Genomic DNA, 20562 nt, shown 5'->3' with positions numbered 1-20562 from the left:
TTTGCTTGAGCTCGATGAGACATATTGTCAATATTTGTATCTAGTGAACAATCGGCGCATACGGGCATATGGTCTTGTATTTTATCGACGACTTTGTATCTACTGTACTGCAATCACTGTTCTTGGCGCCATCGCGTGAAGGCCTGTACAGCTCCTTTCCTTTCGGCTTTCGCCGACACGGGAAGTTAAGATCCGTGCAGAAAGCTGTTCCCGATGTAGACCGCGCTGCAAAGATGACCTTGGAGCAGGTAGGACTACCAGGAAGGCAGCGTCTAGATATCAGTATCATAATGGAAGCGCTACCTGTGCATAAGACAACAATTAGTACTGCTTGGTAAAGATATGCGGATATAGTATACATACACCCAAACTAACCATATGGAAGTGCCAATGAACGGAGCCAAGACGTGAACGGTGCTCGACTCGCCAGCGAAAATTGGAGTGGAAAGACTTCAATAACGTCCGCATTGAGCAGGCCGATGAAACTCGGATGATCATGATGAGGGATGTTCGCACCCTGTGTCGAGGTGGATACTATCAGCTTGCAGTTGAGCGTTGAACGTTGAAGATGGCGGTTCAAGAACAGATGTGAACGATACCAGCGACTTCAAGTTCTTGATGTCAGGTGGCGGAGTAAGCAGGGCGGAGTTCGTGATCCTTTGCTTTGAAACTCCGACCGGCCAAGTTCTCGCTATCCCGGTTATCTCCGACGGCCCAATTCTTCGAGTTCAAGCGAAGACGCATGCAAAAACCACCAACGATCCCTCATCTCAGCTCTGAACACATATTGTGTTGATCACCCAGTCTCGTATGTGGAGTCTATTTTACGGTCGCTCGCAGGGTAGGCGACCTAGGTAGTACCTTTTCGGACGAGATCCTCTCATCTCTATCATGATGAATCTTCATACTTACTCCCCGTAACTCAACATCAGGATCTAGCATTGTGTGGCACGGCTTTATTCCGTAGCTGATGATACGAACTCCACAATTAAAGCGGTTTGGGCGACTTGGCGACTCTGAGGATGTTATGGCCGCATTTCCCTGAAACGAACTGGCTCGCAAAGGAAGACAAGCATGGAAGGCACTGACGAAAACGTAATTTATTTGCGCCGACATCCCTATCTCGGATCGTTCTCTGCCTCTTTCGACAGTGATTGCTCGAGGGATCTGTCGGGAGAATAATTTACAACGGCTTGCAAGGCCACTCGAGCCCGCTATGACTGACGCGCTGGCTAAAAGTATACTGCTGTCCTGCGTAAAGGTCCTTCTTGGCCAATGGGCCACCACACGTTCGCCCTTTTTAGCGATAATAGAAGTTCAATGGCTCCAACCTTTTTTTGGGCCCTCAGCGGTTCACCTTCTCGGCATTCTTACAATGTAACAGGCTATGCATCTCTGGCAAACGGTGGATTCGCCCCTCCATCGAGGGATCTGGATGAAATCATAACAATATATAGGCTCTGGCGCGAAGCCAGTCACCATCCATCTTCCTCCCTCTTCCTCGCTCTCTCTCCTCAGGACGTACATCACGATGTCCAGCAAGGCGATAAAAGCCGCGACAACGCAGTACGTATACCACCTCTATATTCGTGCGCCTCTGGCCAGAAGCTCTCGCGCTCCGAATCCTCATGCTCAGTCCTACTATATTTGTTGCCTCGCAGCTTCTTACAATTCCGTATCCAATATGCAAGCATCGGTGCGTTGCTGGAATATTATCCTGCTTCTTATTTCTTATTTTAAACACGCACTCTTAGCGCTCCTTTACTGGGATTACATGCTCACCTTTCGTGACGAGGTTAAGGTCATGTGGTCCAAAGACTCCATGTCAAAAGTGTCAACCCTTCTCTATGGTCTGTGCCGATACGCATTGCTGGCCAATGTTCTGTATCTTCTGGCTGTCGCAGGGAAGCTTGGTGATAAGTAAGGTGCGTGGCTCAGTCCATCGTGTCTATCTGGTTTCACTAATAAGCACTGGCATGCTGCTCATCACAGTTGCATTCTTCCTCACCACGTCGGCAGGCGTTCTCACAATTAACGGCACAGTTGCAATACTTGGTATAAGTTCGTCGGCGCCATCAGTGTTCTTGGCCGCGCAGCAGTTCTCAGTGAGGATCTAATCATATTATTTCATGAACTCCCCCTATTGACATAATGATCGTTTCCAGCCGTGTTCACCATGCGCACATATGCTGTCTGGTCACAAAACAAATTTATCCTCATAGGCCTTGGTGCCATCGCCGTTACTTGCGTCATACTGGACTGTGTGCGCCCCATCAGCTTCATCGTATACCGTCACTAACCGAGAGCTAACAGTTCCCTATCAAAACAGTTGCATGTTCCCGGACTGAAGTGTACCGGCTCTTCCAGCATCCAGATGTACGTTGCTCGGTATCATGCATGTTGTAATGTGTGCTGATGTGGTGTGGGCTGTGGTTCATAGCGCCAACACTCTCCTTTCGATCTTAGTTTGTGTATTTGAGTTCCTTTCAACCGGCCTCACCCTCTTTCGATGCATCCAATCGCTAAGGGCAGGCGGACCTCACAAGTCACAGAAGGGTACTTTCCACTACGTCATCGCAGAGCAAGGTAAGACTCTCCATCCTTCCTTTTCGCAAAGATGATGGTCTAAACTATATGGCCCTCCGATTCTAGGCATTCTTTACTTTGGGTATGCTCACCATCCAGTACCCATCACTGAGCAGCCCGCTGATAGTTCGACGCTCAGTATTGTCTTCGTTTTCACCACTACCGCCGCCATCCTCAATTTCGTGAGCTTCATTTGTTTTTGGCCACTGAGATTAACCACTCAATAGCCTGCTCTTCACTACGCAGCGCGCTCCTAACGGCTTCTTTCAGAGGCTCCTCAATGGCTTAACCCTCCCTCTCTCCGGCCTGATGACAGCTCGCTTCCTACTTCACATTCGCATCTGGAATAAACGATCCACATTCTACTCACGCTCAGGCAACCACGCTTCAATGGGCTCTCCAGACGACGATCATCCTACGCCACAACTGTCGGCGTTTCAAGTTGCGGGTAACGCTGTTGTGAGCGAGTTTGGGGAGGATCCGGTGATGGTCGCTCGAAGCGCGAGGTCGACAGATTCGGATTTGGATGGGCATCGCGATCATGATATCGAGAAGAGGCTCGGTCTGAGGCAGAATGATATGGCCGCTGGTATTGGTATGAGTAGCAAGGGAGAAAGTTTTGGTGATGGTGTTGTTGAACATGGGATTGGAGATGGTTCGCAGACCATTGATGAAGAAAGGCGGGAACAAGGACCACGGTCCGGGTATGGAAAGAGGCAGCTGGTTGGAGCTGATGCAGAGATGGGTACTCCTATCTCGGTGGAGGAGAACATTGACTTTAGGCCCCCCGTTTCTGGTCCCAGTGAGACTTCTGCCGACACTCTTCCTGTCGTCGGATGCTCCAAGTGGGCATCATCAGACGCCGCTTGAGCGTTTCTGTCAATGTACGATACTTAGAGGATTTCTCTGGAGCTCGATGAGATATATGTTCAATATTTGTATTCATTTATCAATCGGCATGTACGAGCATACAGTCTTGTATTTTATCGATACGGGTCTACTTTGTATCTACTGTACTGCAATACCTGTTCTTGACGCCGTCGCCTGAACAGCTCCTTTTCTTCGGCTTTCGCCGATGCGCGAAGTTGGTGCGACTGATCTGAGTTCTCTTCCTTTGACGATCATCATAACCTACTTACCTCCTGGAGCAGTATCTGTTGTTATTCACAGACATGTCCGCCGAGGATAGGTTGGGCAATGTCCTGCTTTTGAGATTTGTTCCATAACTGATCGCGTACTTCATCGATAGTAGGCCCGACTCGGAGGTCAAGTGGTGGCACGATACATCCCGCCAACGTCTTCAACATCTGCTCTCCGTATCCTTCCAGCAGGATGACTCCACTACCGTGACTAGGACTCGCGATTCCCTTGACGTCGAGATAACGGCGATGGAATTAGCTACCTGTGCCATGAAAACCCACAGAAATACTCTCGTAGCCATCAACAAACTACCCGCCGAGTTGCTCGCACGATGTTTTCGATGGCTCGTCGACCTCGAGCCGCATGCCGGTGTCGTTGGCAGCTCTAACATTGAAGACTGGGGCTTCGATAAGAAAGAGTATGATGCGCGGCTCCAGTACCCTGCCCCGCCTCTTGGTTGGATGAAGGTGATTTCGCATTCACAGTCGCTCCAAGTTTCTGCTGTATAAAGGACTGACTACTGTGTTTGTCTGGGTGTAAATATAACCTGTAGGTCACACACGTTTGTTCGCTCTGGCGAGAAATAGCCGTCAATGAGCCCACATTGTGGTGGGAACCGTCATTCCGACTTCGAGGGGACTGTACCGAGGTCATGATTTCTCGAGCGAAATCGGTTCCATTAACAGTGGCTTGTCATCCTCGCTCTCGCTCCGACAGACAGAAGGTTCAATCCATTCTGGAACCGAAGATGCAGCAGGTCGTTCAGCTTTCTATTCGTGGAAATGATACCATAGTCCGCCCTCTGGTCGAGGCAACGCTCGGACGCGATTACCTACCCAGACTGACGTCTCTCAGCTTCTCGCACTCTTCTGACAACTTCTATATGGACCTTCAAGAATCCCTCGAGACCGAAGAAATAAATCCACCACCCCGCACATTATTTACGAGTGCCTTCGCGGCCAACACACCCAATATCAACCGTCTCTTGTTCAACGAGACGCCACCTCCGGATCTCCTCAGTATATCACAGCTCACAAATCTTGCATACTTCTCCATGAAGTCACCCTCACCATCTATTTCCGTAAGACAGTTATCTGAATTGCTCGAGTCAATGCCTCGACTGAAGGGCCTGACTCTCGAGTGCTGTCTCCCGGCGTTGATCACGGTTGATCCTCCACCAGTTGACACTCCTGTGCCCTCTCACGTCCACCTGAGGGAGCTCCGCTCTCTGAATGTGAAAGAAAGCAAGATTAACGTGGAATCCTTTCTTAAATTTGTCCATATACCCACCGCCACTCGTATAAGGTTACAACTTATGCAGAGCCGCCAGCCGAGTTCAGAGGCATTTGAGGCAGCCATCGACACTATACACACCGCATTTGCTTCCTCCCAGCGAAAAATGGCGATGCGAACTATGTGGCTCCACATTAGCTTCGGCCCCCCTGGGCTCGGGGTGAAGCTCATCGGGTCTCACGAGCTCGTGAAGGCGATTGCAAACTCGAACGTCCCTGCGCCACCGAATTCCCCCACATTCCAATCCTGCCTCCTCTCGGCCGGAGACGATCTCAACGCCTCCACAGCAGCTGCGCTGTTTCGGCAAAGAGACTTTTATGGCATTGAAATTCTTCATCTTGAATTCACCCGGTATCGTCACCGCTTGGACGTTTCGGCACTACCGACGTTCCTTCAAGGGATGCCGAACCTGCATCACCTATCCATCACACTCGACGCTCCCTTGCAGGATGGAATTCTACAATCCATACTCTTCCGCCGCCATGGGTCTTTCCAGGCCGACGTCTCTCATGGCCTTCCGAAGGCGCTCACCCTCGGCCATCGACTCTTGCAACGATCTCGAATCCGAGATGCGTGTGGAGATTCCGACCAGGAAGAACTATGTCTTCCCCATCTCCAAACTTTCGTCTTAAACGACATCGCAGCCAACCGCGTCGCTCTTCCGAAAGAAGAGCTACTATTGGCCCTCACATCGCGCTTGGAAAGACATCCCGATGCAGCCCTGCGTGAATTACTGCTCGTCAACTGCAGTGGTATAGATGCAGAGTTCGAGAGCAGACTGCGTGGCGTAGTCCCGTTTGTCGAATGTCGCGAAAATATTGTCGGTCGGCTGCGTCGTGCTGGAAGGGAGATCAGACGATGAAGACGCATACCCCAGTTCATCGAGACAAGTGTACTGGTAGGATCGTGTTCTTTGTCTCTGTTTCTTTGAGCTATCATGATGTATTGTAAGAGTTTGGCTACTATAGGGCGTTGCGTACCTCGATTATTCACCGTTGTATTCTGTACTGGTAAATTGTTATGAATAAATGATATGGCACGTACTCAGATTGAAGGTCTTCTTCTATCTCTGGGGCTCTGAAGGAGAGCTCTGTTAGGTGTTCTCAACGTCGAACTGCGAAGTCTTTTAATTCGGCGATGCCACATCGAAGACCTTTGGAACACCGCGGTTGTACTTCCTGTCTCTCTGTCATCCAGTGGATCCGATTCCATCGCCCAGGAAGATTGGGAGGATTCGGAAAAGAAAAGACCGCTGCTAAGTCAGTCTGAAGGCGCAAATATGCAGGGAGGATTGATCTTGACCTGTGTGGCGCCAATAAGGATTTCAGTCTTGACGTGGAAAAGACACATGACAGAAGCGATGTCCCATTAGATAATCCACATATCGTACAAGAAAGTCCACAAGAAAGTCCGCAGGGGGTCGCACTGAACCACTGCACAATCATCGAGTCTCGAGCGACGAGGTCGTCCCAAAGTGGTATTAACTTGGAGGTTCTCTCATGCAGCCGCGAGGAAGTAAGAATCGGAAACGCTCCGCATTTTCGATGAGGTATCGTGGTAGGCCGACTGCTGTTGCGAGTCTGAGAGGCGGTAAATATGAGAATAGACGCGATAAAGGGATGAGGAAGGAACGCACGGTTCGAGGCTCATTTGTGATATCAAGTCTGCCCACTGTATCAATCACCGCCACATCAGCACGTTTCACGCGAAGGAAAGAGCTCAAAGACCCATCACATACGCTATACGCCTCGGGCAACATGCCGAAAATATCCTTCCCACTACAAATCGTGTCCTGTATCCGCTTCGGATCCAGCAATCTCAGATCCCCGCCTATCCTGTCAGAGTGCGAGAACCCTTTCATCTTGACGACATACTCCGGGATGGTGCGGAAGCAAAAGCTGCAATGCCAGCCTGAGTCGGCGAGCATGGCGGGTGAGGACTGGGAGTGGCGGTAGTAGGCGTCGGGCCACCAACGGTGGACACTGGCGCGCCAGGACGAGGGCCCAATGTACCATTCGAAGCTGGGTATCGAGTCAGTAACTAGTTAGCTGCAGACGGGGAGAGTGATGGAAGCAGGACAAACCTGTAAAGGAAATTTCGAAGCTGAAGATGTATTGAATGTCCAAAATCGCACGCTTGGAGAAGGGAGATGGTGTGCCGAGAGGGAATCTCGTCGACATCCGACATGATGACGAGGACTTCGGCGTCCGTGCGGAGGTCGGAGATAGTGGTCCTCAGTAGCTGGGTCATGGTATCCCTCGTCCGCCTCTCTACATCCCAAGCTCCCTCATCGCTTGTAAGCGGATAGCCTGGAAGACTTCACTCCTCCGTCATCAACAATAATGATAGGACCAAATGGAATAACTCACAATTGATACACGATCTTACTTTCAAACCTTTCAAACCTCCTCCTCGCATCCGCAAAATACGTCTCCTTCGGCAGCCCTGTGAACGTCGCGTTGCTCTCAACAATCACGAATTTATCCACCACATCATCCAGTTCACTCATCCTAATCTCCAACAGGTCAAGTTCACTGCTCATCAGCACAGCATCCAGGACTACGGGTTGACGACCACTGAGCGATTGCCGACGTGGAGTCCAGCTATGAAGGGCGCATGCGTGAGCGTCCATGGCCATTCCTTCGGCGTAATAGTGCGGTATGACTTCTTTCGGTCCGTCTGCATGATCCCATAGTGGCCGGGTTGCGTAGGAGAGGGTGTTGCGGAGTTGGTAGTGATATAGGGAGATGTAGTAGACGAGAGAGCAAGAGAGGATGAAAGAAGGGATAAGGATGACTTTTCGACGATTTGAAAGCATCGAAGATATTCGCGCTTCGAGGAGTATTTCCCGTCAACGGGTAGAGATAAGCAGCGCTGTCTTCAGCAACGAGTAAAGGAGCGCTTGGAGATTCACTAGAAATTGGGGAGGCTTCTGTGTTAGAACCCCTATTCAGAGTCAATGAAACAAGTCCCACTCACCTAGATATAGATCTAGAAATAATCGTGAATATGAAAGAAAGGCAGTTCAAAGCATTCACAGCGAGCGCGACGCTGTAAACGATGGAGGAGACGAGGATGACGGTGCGCCGAAAAGGTTGAGCATGCCATGGCAGGAAGCGCCCACCAAGATCACTGATGAGGCAAGGTCGTTGCCAAGAAAAGATGCTTCCTCAAGCCGGCAGAACCCGAGGCCAATGATGTGTGGCGAGATGCGTGGCCAATGCATATGGCTCGTTGAGCTTCGACCCTTCTTGGACAAAGCGAAAGTGAAAGTGGCCTTGTGTTGACACGCGGATGCTTGTAAGCTTTGATTTTATGGGAGCGATATTGGACGGAGTTGCTGCACAGCCATTGTCACTTGAACAAAGCAAGAAATTCCCTCCCAGGAGAATAAAAGACCAGCTCGCACCTTCCCTCCCTCGTCGATTCTCACCTGGTCGTCTCAGGTCGTCTCCATCCTTCCATCCACATCAGGCCTCCACACGCCAATATGCCACATTCGCCTACAACTGACAGTCACCCTCAATCGGACCCTCTGCAGCCAAATGCTCTAATGTTGTCTGCACTGGCACTTCATTCGCCGAATGGGAAGAACAGACCCTTGCCATCGGTGTCATCTCTGGTCGACATGAGATGGATCCATTCTCCCTCGTCAACAATGACAATCGGCCATAATGGACCGTTACCTCCGATCTCGTCTATCCTCACTCTTATTCCTGCACCGTCACTTGCGGCTGGTAGCGTCAGATCTGAGGAAACCACTGGGCCTCTAGACACCTCTAGTCTCTGCTCCTCTCCGCCCAGCACCGATTCCGAGCTCGAGGACACTAGAGAAAACTTCGTCGTGCATGAGCCTCAGGGCGAGCCCGAGGTGTCGTCTTCGTCATCAAGAGAGAAGAGAGAAGACATCAATTCCATCGATCGCATCTCTCCGCTTGCGCCAATGAGCCCGGACGTTCTCGGCCCTTCGAAGGAGACAAAAGAAGTGGCTCAGGATCCCAACTCATCTAAACCAGCCAAGACATACAAAAAAGTCGCCTGTCCCATCCCCGTCTGCTCTGGTCGAATGCTATACAACGCAGGAAGTATGCATCAGCACATCCGCCTCTCCGCCATACACAGGCCCGACCGTGCTGTACCAGGCTGGGAAAAGCGGTGGGGTATTCCGGAGAAGTCCAGGGCCAAGATGGTGTTGTGCCCGTATATTGGTTGCCTCAGCGGGGAGATGAGGAAAGACACTCAGTTGGACAAGCATATGCTGGACAAGCATAGCGTGGATTACGAGGAGTGGCGTTTCAAGGTGGAACAAGAAGGGAGGAGGACCAAGGGTAGCACGCCATTGGGTCAATGAGTTTTTGTGTACTCCAGGGGGAGTAGAAAACGGTCGGCTATGTGAGGAAGGCAAAAAAGCCCCGCATTAGTACTGTATCTGATACGTGCATTTGTATATAACCTACCGTGCCCAATTCCCATAAGTACCGAAATAATCGTCCAAAACTTAGACATCTCATAGGATGCAGGTAGAAACAGTCCAGCGTACTGCAGCGTTATCGCCGATACAGCCAGGTGGAGGAGAGTTGCATCAAGAAGTCACGGATCCAGAATACCTTGTTCTCTCTGGGAGTGTCGCCCAGTACCACGGCCGTAATGGCATGGTACATCATAGCAAAGTGCGGTAGTTCGTTTGCGAGACATATCATGACTGATCCTGGGTAGAGCGACCGGATGGTTCGAGTGATGTGTGGAGAGCAGAAGGTGCTCATTTATGTACCTCCGTACGGCCGTAGAGAGATCAATGAGATTCATCGACGAACAGAGTCATGGCACTGAAGACCTCCAGGGGATACTCCAGGGAAAGAGAGCGAGAAGACACTGCATGGGGCATAGCCTATCACAGTACAGGAAGGACGGAAGGAGGTAAGTACTAAGTCGAAAGTCGGACTCGAGGCTGCTGCGGAGCTCTGCGGTCGAACAGTCCTCGAACAAGAGCAGGCTAGATAAAAGAATGGACGACTATCCTGCACAGACATTGCCAACAAGTACAGGATTCACAAGCTCGGTAACAGACCCACCTACTGATGAACGTTTGAACAGTCTCAGTCTGGGGCATGCGCGTTCACACGCCCAAAGACGTCGCATTGGCACCGTTAGAAGTTGGTGCCACAAGATTTGTCGTTACACGCAGAGACATCTATACGAGGATGTAGTTGAGAACCGTACTCATCCCTTGCAAATCTGTTGCCTAGTGTACAGGTAAGGCATACCGCATATCAACTGATATGCGACGGAAATCACAGTGCGTGACGTATTACTTTCATCGCTCAAAAGGGGATATGCACGTACCGGCGTTTTTTCCCATGAACCTGTACAGACCCTCTGTGTCGCAACAACGTCGTCCATTACTTCAGTTGCTCCACCATCCGTGTTTTCTTGCTCTCCCCAGCCTCTTGTTCGTCGTTCAGGACAGAGATGAACGTTTGAACAACAAAGGCCGAGCCAAGCCCTGGGCTGGCCTTCGCCCTGGCGATGACGTTCGCCGATCCTTCGCTCGGTTTCGCAAATGTTTCCCAGGCGTTATAGCACGAGTCGGACCAGAGCCCCAAACGACCTCCTTGATCTCGAGTATCCTCTTGTCTCGTATAGCTTTCCTGGGGCTCTCGGGCTTATTGCTCTGCTTATCATGCGGTCGATGTTCTGATCTGCCACCGTCATCTTGTCCAGAGATGACCAGTTCTACAGCAATCGCTGCTGCTCAGAGCCAGTATGTTATTTTCTCTCGACAAGGCCTACATATACCTTGACAGTCTCATATATGGTCGATTACGCTACCTTCGTAGTTTTCTGCAGTTTCGTATCCAATGGGCTAGCATCGGTACGTCCATACCAATGCATATACTGTCGTGTTGAATTAACGAACTCTCCTATAGTCCTGCTATATTACGACTATGCCCTGACTTTTCGCTCCGAATGCAAGTACATCTGGCGTGCCGAATCACGCACCAAACCCTCCACGATTCTGTATATATTCTGCCGCTATGCTTTGGTAGCGAATGTTCTATACCTGTTGGCTGTGTCTGGGAAGCTGGGATCAAAGTACGGTCAGTGGCTGCCTTTCGTTGCTTTACGACGAAGTAGGCGTATGCTGATTGAGAAGGGAGCAGTCTGGTTCTGCTGTTCGTCTAGGTCCGTTGTATGGTGGCGCTGATGGCGAGCTGAGATAGTTGCGATGTCTGGTACAAATTTATCGGAGCACTCAGCGTTCTCGGTCGGGCTTCAGTGATCGGTGGGTCTCCATCATCTTTCCCCTAAATGTTCATTCGGATGCCGATTCCGTCTTGAGGTGATAAGAATGCTGATGCCCATGCAGCGGTGTTTACAATGCGCACTTATGCTGTTTGTGCACAAAGCCGAATAGTACTGCTAGTGCTCGGTACCCTAGGGTTGACATGCATCGTACTTGACTGCGTAAGTCTCTGTCTTGTTGTCATTGACTCCTTGTCCTATCGAACCGACCATCTCCATACTTCGTCCAGCTTCATGTTCCCGGTCTACGATGTCATGGTTCCTCGAGTATCCAAATGTAAGCCCTGAGATTCATGAATCAAGCCAAATTGCCCGGTTTGCTAACTGTCCTCTGATCAGTGGTATGCTATAAATCCTCAATCTACCGCCCCACGCGTTTCCCTGCTTACGAGGCTCGACCTCCAATATACGAAACAGCGAACACTCTCTTATCTATTCTCGTCTGCGTTTTCGAGTTTACCTCTGCAAGTCTTACCCTGTTTAGATCCATACAAGCGCTCAGTGTCCGAGGTATCTGTCGACGAGAACGAAAACGCACGTTTAACTTCCTTGTTCTTGAGCAGGGTAAGTGTTCGCTATCTGATAAAGGTCCACTGATATTCACCCGCCACTCTGTTTCGCACCGTCAGCCACTTTATATTTCTGGTGAGCAGCAGTCGCTACACAACCGAGTCATTATCTCACAAGCGGCCTGAAATAGTTCCATCTTCATCTTCACTACCGCGGCAGTCATCCTCAACTTCGTAAGCTTCATCATGCAATTCCTCACGTCTGAACCACTCGTCCACTCACACGTCGCTTCTCATATGCTCCTACGTGGCCACTGCCCAACAGCGTGCCGCAAACGGTTTCCCCCAACGCTTACTCAACGCCTTCACCCTCCCACTCTCCGGTCTCCTCACCGCCCGCTTTCTACTACACATACGCTCCTGGGATTCTCGACTTACCTCTGGCTCAATACCGACCACGACGTCGATGCTGACGACGCCAGAGCAGGAAGAATTTGTTTCAACATTTCAGGCTATCGAACGAGCGTTGGTGGATGATTTTGGAAAGGATCCCGTGACGATGATGGCCGATGTCGAGTCGATTGAAGATGGAGCCCACATGGAGACGGAGGCTGAAGGGAGCGCGAGGAACGGGACCCAGGGTGCGCATGACGGTGAGAGCGAAGGGACATGGGGGAGCTTAGGAGACACCATGGGAGATACTAGTCGGAGTCGGAGTCGAGCACGGACATATGCTAGTGAAAGTGTTGCGCAGGAAGAGGAGATTGAGATGGGTGAGATTGTGGAACGGGAGAGGAGTCGAAGTCCATGCCGAGCGCCTGGCTCTGATTCGTCTCCTCGACGCCGGTTTATGAGAGGTGATGCGGACCTCGTCTTATCAAAATGATTCTGATTATTTCGCGTTATGGATATTCCTATGTCTCTGTTAATGGCTAGGAATCGACGCTCTTATACCAGATTTCTCAGTACACTATACCATTGTATATTCGATACAAAGCTCTGGATGATAGTTGCTCTACAGCGGGTATGAATGTCGTAAATGATCAAACTCAAGATCAAGTCTGAGCCTGTCTGAGCATCATAGAAATACGACATCTGTTCTGGAAAGAGGCAAGCAATGAGGCAGAGCGAGCGAAGATGCGGCGTTACTCCCAAGATCTTCTTCAACCATCGACTCAACTAAGGCACGTCGGAGGATGAGAACTGATATGACGGTCTTCGACGGTATCTACGTTCAATGACGAAGAGAATATCGACTGGTTACAGTCGTCGAAGAAAGACGGCTCGAATCCGATAGAGAGACCTGAAATCGGTGGATGGGCCACGAGGAGTGCAGTGAATCGCTAAATTAGGGTCCATTTCGACAAGTCAAGTTCCTCTAGCACACTTTCAACAGAGAAACGTCGATGCACAGAGGCTCACACCGAACTACCCACGAGCCTCAGCGAAGACGATACCCGGGACCTCGAGCTCTCTGGTGGGGATTTTAAAATAGAAAGGTTCTTCCCCGTCGCGCAGGAGCACGAGTCGAGAGCCCTCCGGAACACTGTACTTCTCTTCGCCTGGGCGTATATCCTCACGGTTTATCCCAAAAGAAATCTCCCAAGGCTGCACCTGTCCCCCGAACATCATAGTTCCCGGAATGGCAGGAACGGGAAGCTGTGATATCTTGTAGTTGTCGGGAGTGTTGACGGCGATACCATCGCGGACGTGGAAGAAGTCGAAACAGTACTGTCCAATGCCTTCCATGCCACCAGACCAGATCCGAATCGCGAGTGGCGAGTGGGGGATATCGTAGTACTGGACGCTGAGATCTTGTGGTTCTGGTTTAAACTAGTCAACCAACTATGAGCATCCGCGCGGCCAAGGAAAAATTAGTGTCACGCACCCCAATCGAGTGTAGCTGACCACCGGAACGGTCCAGCATATCCCGCCACTTTCTGTTGTTCGTCTCCATTGCCTCTAGAAGGGTGTCTTCGGTCGCGCCCTGAGCAAACAGAAGCGCCCTAAGGAGCTCCTGGCTCAAAGGAACATGGTTTGGGTCTATGCTAGACGCGTATTCGTCGAATACTACGCTGTGGAGTACGAGACCAGGGGCAGCTGTTTGCCATGGGGCTTGCATTACTCAGAGTAGATATCCTTCTCGGACGCGTAGCTGAAAGTACTGTTAGCATGGCATCAACCATTGGAAGGGGATATAGACAGACGAACTTTGTGAAGGAGAGGAAGAGTTGACTCTGTTCGAGGAAGGTTGGATAGCGAACCGTCCAAACCATTTCGTTCCCACGACCAACGAGCTTTTGTTCGCCATATGAGGCAACTCCCGTCGCCCGGCGTTCACCGTTTCATTACGCGTCCGCTACAGGCATGAACTATTTTCTGTGTATATTTTTGTCTTTTAACCTCGACTTATACTGGCATGGAACTATGAGCTACCATGTAAGAGTACATATACTTATGACCACAACCCAAATATCTCAGAAAGTCCAGTGATTCCAAGCTCCTCGTAAGCTATAGCGTTAGAAGAGCCTCTCAACCTCTCTATTGGTACCACAAGCGTCAGACAGAACCCCCCGAACCTCTGGTAGCGACAAATTCATTCAGCAGCTTTTTTTCCTCGTCAAGGTTGAATGTTGAAGGCCTGTACGCAAAGTAGTGCCGTGTGGTCAAGCTAGATGGCGTGGAGCGGACGAAGGCTTTGACGAAAGGTGCCGGGATAACAAGCAAGGTGAAGGAAAATCCTACGGGCAAGCGCTCTGTGAAAAGCAGTAGGTCGCGTGCTCGACAAATGTTCAGAAAGCGAGATTACGGAAAACCAAAGTCTACCAGCAGAGTATGGTGGCCGAAAGCTGACTCCAAACGACGCTGTAGGCTGGCATCCAATCAGTTCGTATCCAGTAGATCAATCAAGACATCCTCAGAGGGGTCAAGTGGTATTTCACGTAGGTACCAGGCAACGAGATACCCTCAATCGTTCCGAGATCGCCCACTGTGGATACAGATGACCTGATACTTCGGGTTAGTTGGAGATCATATAGTTTCTCCTATCAGGGACTGGATCGATAGTTCAAGGTTGTCTGGTAGGGCAGGCCAATGGGATAGGAGCCCAGAGAATCATGGTGGTCACCCAAGTCGAGGTAACGGAACGGAACGGAGACGTGTGGGGTTAAACCTCGTGAGAACCACGGGAAGGCGGTCCGCTCACTGTCGCATCATAATGCGGGGAAATTTGAATATTACACGTTTCCCCACATTCCACGACCTCCCCTCACTCGGATCCCCACCGCGTCAAGTTTCCTTGTGTTCCCCCAAGCAGCTTTATATCATCGCTTGTACGCAGTCGGTAAAGGGCCTCGTTGTTTTGTTCTGTGATTGTACCAGACTATACTCAGGCGGTATCGTTCCTGTGCGACCTCTGCGTTGCGACAAGTTTGAGTTCGTCGGCTGTAAACTGCCAGTGTATAAAGGTTTGAGCGCATCTTAAGTTATCGACTATCGATCATGGTGCGCTCCAATTCCTTTCGAGATGTCCACGTATATTGACATTATTTGGTTCTGGAGACGAACAATACATCGGACCAACAGAGGGCGCACTCTGAGCATGAACACCGTGAGGCCGTCATCGGTCTCCGTGCCGCTTTGGGCACTATACTTTCTCCTGTAAGCCATCGTTATGTTCTTTATAATCACCAATTCAGACTCTGCTGGAATGCGGCTACTTGCATATTCACTGCACTTCTTTCTGTTCTTTGGGACTGGTATTGTATGGCACACCATACCCCTAACACCTGGGCTATACCTTGCCTATATCAGAAACGCCCACCCCTTCCACACTCGCATTCTCATAGCAGCACTCCATCTGGTACTGCCTCGCCGTATCACTTCAATTCCCATCAAGCACATCCTCATCCCGGTACAGCGGGCTCGAGAACAGATACGCCACCGGTCATAGGCGTGCCTCCGTCAACACCTGCTACGAAAGGCTCAGGTCAAGCTGGACACCACCAAGCCCCACCTCATAGTCAGGCTCACCTGCCCACGCATCCAAATGCACAGACACATCACCATTCTAGGCTGAGCATGAGCGTGAGTATCACTGAGCATGAGGGCTCAAGCCTGTTTATTAATTGTGGCGCTGATATATGTGGCGCCTTGCCCAGCGCACTCCCTCCACGTCCCCTTCGCACTCTGAAGGGCCTTCTCCGCCTTCCTCTCCAGCCCCAGACACGCCGCCTGTTTTGCATGCGTCTTCTCACGCGCCTGACGTGCATCTTCATCCCCACTATCACCACCATCATCACCATCAGCATCATCAATCGCCCTTGGTACCGGTCGAGGAGGTATCTGCGAGCCCAATCAGCCCGGCGGAGAAGAGCGGTGCAGTAACGCCGAACTCAAAGGCCAAGTTTTTGACGACGCTTCAGGGGAAGAGTGCGTGGGACGCGATGGTGCATGGCTCGTGGATGTGATCTGCCATTATCTGCTTCGTGTTTCGCCTGCTTCTACTAGATCATGATGAGCTCCAGGTTTTATTCGCTATAGGAATCTTTCTGCGTTTCTCTCGTATGTATTTGTGATCCGTTTTCCTTGATTTATGTTCCCTTCCGCTGGTTTTGTATTTCCCTACCTGGATACTTTACGTGTGTTCGCTATGGTCACTCCAGAGTACATTCTGACCTCGCTGTAATGGTGTTCCTCCGTCTTTGTAGACATCGTCCGTCTCTTAGTTCCGCGCTTTTGCTTTGTACACAGGACGTCATGTATCTCAGCAACAGCAGAATGAACTTCTTCTTCCTCGTTGACACCACAGTTGCATAACTGGAACTCAGGCTGGAGAGGGTCAGTAGTCGATGAGCATTGGTAGATGTGGCGCGACTCGCGATGAAGATGTGTGGTGTGTCTTTCGGCCTGGCGAATAGAACTCAGGCTACTGTATGTATGATATATTACACTGCGTATGTTAGAAGTCCATTTTCTACATGTTTATGAGCCGACATAGGCGTCTGACGGGGAAACAAGAAATCGGTGCCAAAGTCTGAACGTTTACTGCTGTGAATGATCCATTCGACTCCCACCCACAGCCACAGCATAAGACCCTCTCCCTAAGGCTCCAGCGTGTGCGAGAATGAAATACTCTTTCGATCTCCCGAAGCTGACAGTTGGATTTCACCCTGAGCCTCCTTGACGGATTCGCTTCTTGGGCGGTTCATTTCGTCAAACGTTGCAACTTCGTACGAACTTCTATTGGTATTCTCCTAGGGTATACCGAGCATTAGCTTTCAAACGCGGTAAGGATCTCTACAATTCAGAAGGCCTGTTCACCTCTGGCAGTGTCGTAAGTTCTTCGGCGACATATATGGGACGCCAGCGCTTTGCAGGGCAGATAATCATGTATCAGTTGGCACGAACACTGAGCACCGGTAACGAAGAATGTGGGGGGATAAGATGCATTGCTCACGATTTGATGACCAAAGGAAGCATCAGCCGTGCTTCTGGGTGCTGTGGACGGCGTGTGGTTACTGTCGCGTGCCCATCCCCCTCTTGCGTTGAGGCTCGATAGGAGGGCATTGGTGTATAGTTTAGATAATGGTATGTTGAATGCTAGATGTCTGTCGAGGCGAGGTAGTCGGACGGAGAGTGTAAGAATGAATGAGGTGCCAGATAACGTAGAGCGACACAGGGCCTACTTACAGGCCAGAGGGCTGCCAAAGAGGACGCCGCTAGTCAGCTTCGGTATGAGACTCAGTTTTGATAGAGTGATACTCACACTCGCTACGAAGAGAATGAGGTCGATCTTGGTGAACGCGAGAAGATGATGCTCAGTCACGAAGTCAATATGAAGATGAGAAGTTTCTTACAGTGGCGATCTGTAGATAATGTGGAGACAGTCGGTCAATATAGGATGATGTGCTGGCTAGTATACGCACGATAGAAGTAAGGGCACCGGTCTGCACAGTAACTGAAAATAAATGGTTTGATATCAACAACCGACGAACGTACGGGCGTAGGCAAAGATTAGGCTTACGCAGAACGATCTTGTCGACAAGTCCATCGGTAACTTGTGCACCAGTCTTGTGTTTTCTCTAAGCAAAAACGTCAGTAGAGCCCCTCGTGAGTATGGCAGCAGCGAGGAAGGACCTACTAAATACAGAACGAGAATCAAAGTGATCAAACAGTCACATATAGCTGTACAAGATAGCCATACGATGACTGCTGGCTTAAATACACGGAAGTGAAGAAAGTCCGGAACAAAAGCCACGGCCACGGCAGTCGCAATACCGGCCACTATACCAATAGCGTGACACCAAATCGGACAGAAGTCAGCCATGAGATGACACACGCGATGAGAGGGGAAAAGCATACAGCACTGGAGAATTGCAAAGAGGAGGACGAGTAATGTGGCCCACATACTACTACTTAGGACCTTGATTCTCCATGCGTAGAATATTTGAACCAGCATCTCGATGAGAGCCTGAGAGACGCCACAAGGCAGTGGAAAGTTAGGTTGAGTAATTCGTAGTAGGGATAAACACTGCATGGAACGTACTGTCATTGCTGGCTCTGTGCGATATTCACGAGGCGTTTAGAGGTAAGAAACGGACTACGATTGAATGACGACTAACCGGTACGAAACACTGCACGATAGAAATGTGAATTAAGTCTAAAAGTAGAGACAAGGACGAAGGTGCACTACAGGGACTCACCCCATGTCGCCTTTTGGATGAAGCCGACGTCACCTGGAATGACAGCTTCAATATCGAAGCAAAGGCCAATATCTAGCAAGAGCGGACGCTCACCGAAATGGCTGACCATAGCATCATAGTTCTGTTCCATCTGAAATGCTGTATTCAGGGTGTCTGCAACGACGAGGAGTGCGATCTAGCGTGATAGAGTTGGTGAGTGCGCAACGCGTCGGAGCGGACTAGATGGGTGTGGGCAGACGAACAAAAATTCGTAAGCTCAGTCTATCCCTATATGAATAAAAGGCATCAATTTCCATCCCACGGAGACAAGTCAACTGAGGATCTGGGTTTGCGCACCTATGATATGTAGTATAATACATGTAAACTTGGGCGATGAAAACCCCATATAGGAGAATATTGAGAAATGTTCCGACCAGTATGGGACCCCATCTAGAGTCAGACAGTCAGACAGTACAAAAATGTAGTAGATATCCTGGACCTACATAAGACTGGCTATTGTGCCTTGTTCGGAGAGCGTCGAGTCGTTCATCATCAAGCATACGGGAGTGGAAGAAAGACAAGCTGTAGTGCAGCACAATTGCTTATGCCAAGTCGAGGATGGAGGCTCTTTGCGTGAGAATAGTGAAGATAGGAGGGAAAAAGCAGCCAGCGAGAAGCAGGAGAAGGATCTCGGTTGGAGGACTTATAACGATCACGGGTGGCTGGGGATGAATTCTTCTACTAGCGTCGTTGACAGACTCGGATCGCTTGACAGCCACCTAAAGGAGTTGCTGCACCTGGGACACCTCCGTTCTTTTGCTGTCATCACAGGAGTCGAAGAGGATGGCGGCGAACTTGTGGGAGAATGGGTTTGCCTAGGTTCACGTTTGAGTTGAGTATATACACAGGAGGTTACGGAGCAACATAAATGGGCAAATTGGCGTACCTTCCCAGTTGAGTACGATCACCGCATCCTCGAGAAATTCTAGATGACAGAGTGTTCCTTGGCCTGGTCCTGTGATCTCCTTCGAGGTAAAGGTCCGCCTCTAATGCTGCTTTACCCCGCATGAAGCTCTACCAGATTATGCTTAATGTCTAACGTAGATATCTGTACGTGTGGCGGTTGGAGACAAACCCAGACAGGTATGCTGCCCTTCGATCCTCCGACGCCGCTCGGGAACTCCCGGCGGCCCTTTCGTTCTTGGCTTCGACCGCCCACAGTTTGCGTTGAACCTTCAGCTTCAGCAGCCGATGTCACCACTAACGTATGGATCTATCGATGCAAGACACCGACATTACCTGTTATAGCCATCCTTGGACGCCGCCTTGATATACAGCATGTGCAAGTTTACGGAAGCTGCGAGCGTCATGGTGGATTCTATTAATCTGGTCCTGAACCTGAACCTTCTTCAGAGCGGCTCGTTCAAAACAACTCGCAGCAAGAAGACCATAAGTAATTCTTTGACCTCAGACTTAATCAGACCTTATGGGGTAGACGTATCAAGCTACAGCCCCCTACCGCCCTCTCAGCCCTGTGCTATGCCTTCGCTGCGGCCGAACTTAAAGACGGGTACTGTTATGGACTATATTTTTCGTCTTCTTGTATGCTCGACAGGTCTGATACCGCAGGAGACGCGGATGTGCAGTCTCAGTTTCTTTTTATTTAACTACATACACATCATCCACTCATATGGCCGGTTGAAGAACATTCCATGGACCTGTAGCCGTGTCTCGACTCCTCTCGTATTCTCGACTACGGACTACCTTGTTTCTCATAGCCTTGGACTGTGCTTCATAGCCTTGCATAGGCTTTGTACTATATTTATTGGGTACAGGTTTCCGCACCGACTACGGACTGGGGCACAGTACGAGCACGACTCAGTCTGACTTACTTATAGGTTTCATAGCCTCCTGCGGCTGCGCATGTATGTACTATATAAGGACGACCCTAGTAGAGGGGAGTTCTTTAACCTATTCATCTCTGATTTACCTCGTTCTATCTACTCGTACTTGAACTAGTCCTTTCAGTCAGGACTAGCTTCCCTTAT

At 50.2% G+C, this 20562-nt stretch overlaps 8 protein-coding genes across 8 annotated transcripts; 5 read left to right on the top strand and 3 right to left on the bottom strand.

Moving 5' to 3' along the window:
• Positions 1–56: 56 nt before the first annotated feature.
• STEHIDRAFT_123227 (uncharacterized protein) lies at positions 57–503 on the top strand. Its single transcript, XM_007306487.1, has 2 exons — positions 57–303; positions 364–503. The coding sequence occupies exons 1-2, from the start codon at positions 69–71 to the stop codon at positions 372–374; spliced, it is 246 nt and encodes an 81-aa protein (XP_007306549.1). The 5' UTR covers positions 57–68; the 3' UTR covers positions 375–503.
• Positions 504–1531: 1028 nt separating this feature from the next.
• On the top strand, positions 1532–3456 carry STEHIDRAFT_159103 (uncharacterized protein; the record flags this gene model as incomplete). The annotated part of the gene is made up of 9 exons (XM_007306486.1): positions 1532–1566; positions 1662–1696; positions 1755–1920; positions 2044–2105; positions 2166–2263; positions 2330–2376; positions 2441–2586; positions 2653–2768; positions 2833–3456. 9 exons carry the CDS (start codon positions 1532–1534, stop codon positions 3454–3456), a joined length of 1329 nt encoding a protein of 442 aa, XP_007306548.1.
• A 302-nt stretch (positions 3457–3758) lies between these two features.
• On the top strand, positions 3759–5881 carry STEHIDRAFT_159102 (uncharacterized protein; the record flags this gene model as incomplete). The annotated part of the gene is made up of 3 exons (XM_007306485.1): positions 3759–3775; positions 3839–4193; positions 4280–5881. The coding sequence occupies 3 exons, from the start codon at positions 3759–3761 to the stop codon at positions 5879–5881; spliced, it is 1974 nt and encodes a 657-aa protein (XP_007306547.1).
• Positions 5882–6375: 494 nt separating this feature from the next.
• STEHIDRAFT_123226 (glycosyltransferase family 17 protein) lies at positions 6376–8109 on the bottom strand. Its single transcript, XM_007306484.1, has 6 exons — positions 7999–8109; positions 7389–7932; positions 7103–7336; positions 6758–7040; positions 6656–6690; positions 6376–6599 (listed from the first exon to the last, which is right to left on the bottom strand). Exons 2-6 carry the CDS (start codon positions 7835–7837, stop codon positions 6500–6502), a joined length of 1101 nt encoding a protein of 366 aa, XP_007306546.1. The 5' UTR covers positions 7838–7932; positions 7999–8109; the 3' UTR covers positions 6376–6499.
• A 568-nt stretch (positions 8110–8677) lies between these two features.
• Positions 8678–9370, top strand: STEHIDRAFT_112805 (uncharacterized protein; the record flags this gene model as incomplete). The annotated part of the gene is made up of 1 exon (XM_007306483.1): positions 8678–9370. The coding sequence occupies one exon, from the start codon at positions 8678–8680 to the stop codon at positions 9368–9370; it is 693 nt and encodes a 230-aa protein (XP_007306545.1).
• Positions 9371–10742: 1372 nt separating this feature from the next.
• STEHIDRAFT_132770 (uncharacterized protein) lies at positions 10743–12717 on the top strand (the record flags this gene model as incomplete). The annotated part of the gene is made up of 10 exons (XM_007306482.1): positions 10743–10780; positions 10857–10891; positions 10947–11112; positions 11241–11302; positions 11387–11484; positions 11553–11599; positions 11662–11663; positions 11740–11890; positions 12023–12065; positions 12157–12717. 10 exons carry the CDS (start codon positions 10743–10745, stop codon positions 12715–12717), a joined length of 1203 nt encoding a protein of 400 aa, XP_007306544.1.
• A 475-nt stretch (positions 12718–13192) lies between these two features.
• Positions 13193–13759, bottom strand: STEHIDRAFT_123223 (uncharacterized protein; the record flags this gene model as incomplete). Its single annotated transcript, XM_007306481.1, has 2 exons — positions 13193–13664; positions 13720–13759. Coding segments are annotated over 2 exons (445 nt in total), but the record flags the coding sequence as incomplete, so codon positions are not given.
• A 2972-nt stretch (positions 13760–16731) lies between these two features.
• Positions 16732–19154, bottom strand: STEHIDRAFT_123222 (uncharacterized protein). Its single transcript, XM_007306480.1, has 17 exons — positions 19018–19154; positions 18872–18964; positions 18778–18802; positions 18629–18710; positions 18536–18568; positions 18455–18466; positions 18379–18392; positions 18195–18303; positions 17974–18116; positions 17857–17914; positions 17759–17790; positions 17690–17698; positions 17599–17625; positions 17523–17533; positions 17290–17440; positions 17154–17201; positions 16732–17086 (listed from the first exon to the last, which is right to left on the bottom strand). Exons 1-17 carry the CDS (start codon positions 19062–19064, stop codon positions 16934–16936), a joined length of 1047 nt encoding a protein of 348 aa, XP_007306542.1. The 5' UTR covers positions 19065–19154; the 3' UTR covers positions 16732–16933.
• Between the last annotated feature and the right edge of the window lie 1408 nt (positions 19155–20562).

The sequence above is a fragment of the Stereum hirsutum genome (genome assembly GCF_000264905.1).
Source record: "Stereum hirsutum FP-91666 SS1 unplaced genomic scaffold STEHIscaffold_11, whole genome shotgun sequence".
NCBI lineage: Eukaryota > Fungi > Basidiomycota > Agaricomycetes > Russulales > Stereaceae > Stereum > Stereum hirsutum.
Note: the sequence above shows the minus strand (reverse complement) of the source record. Positions and strands in the feature narration are given on the sequence as shown.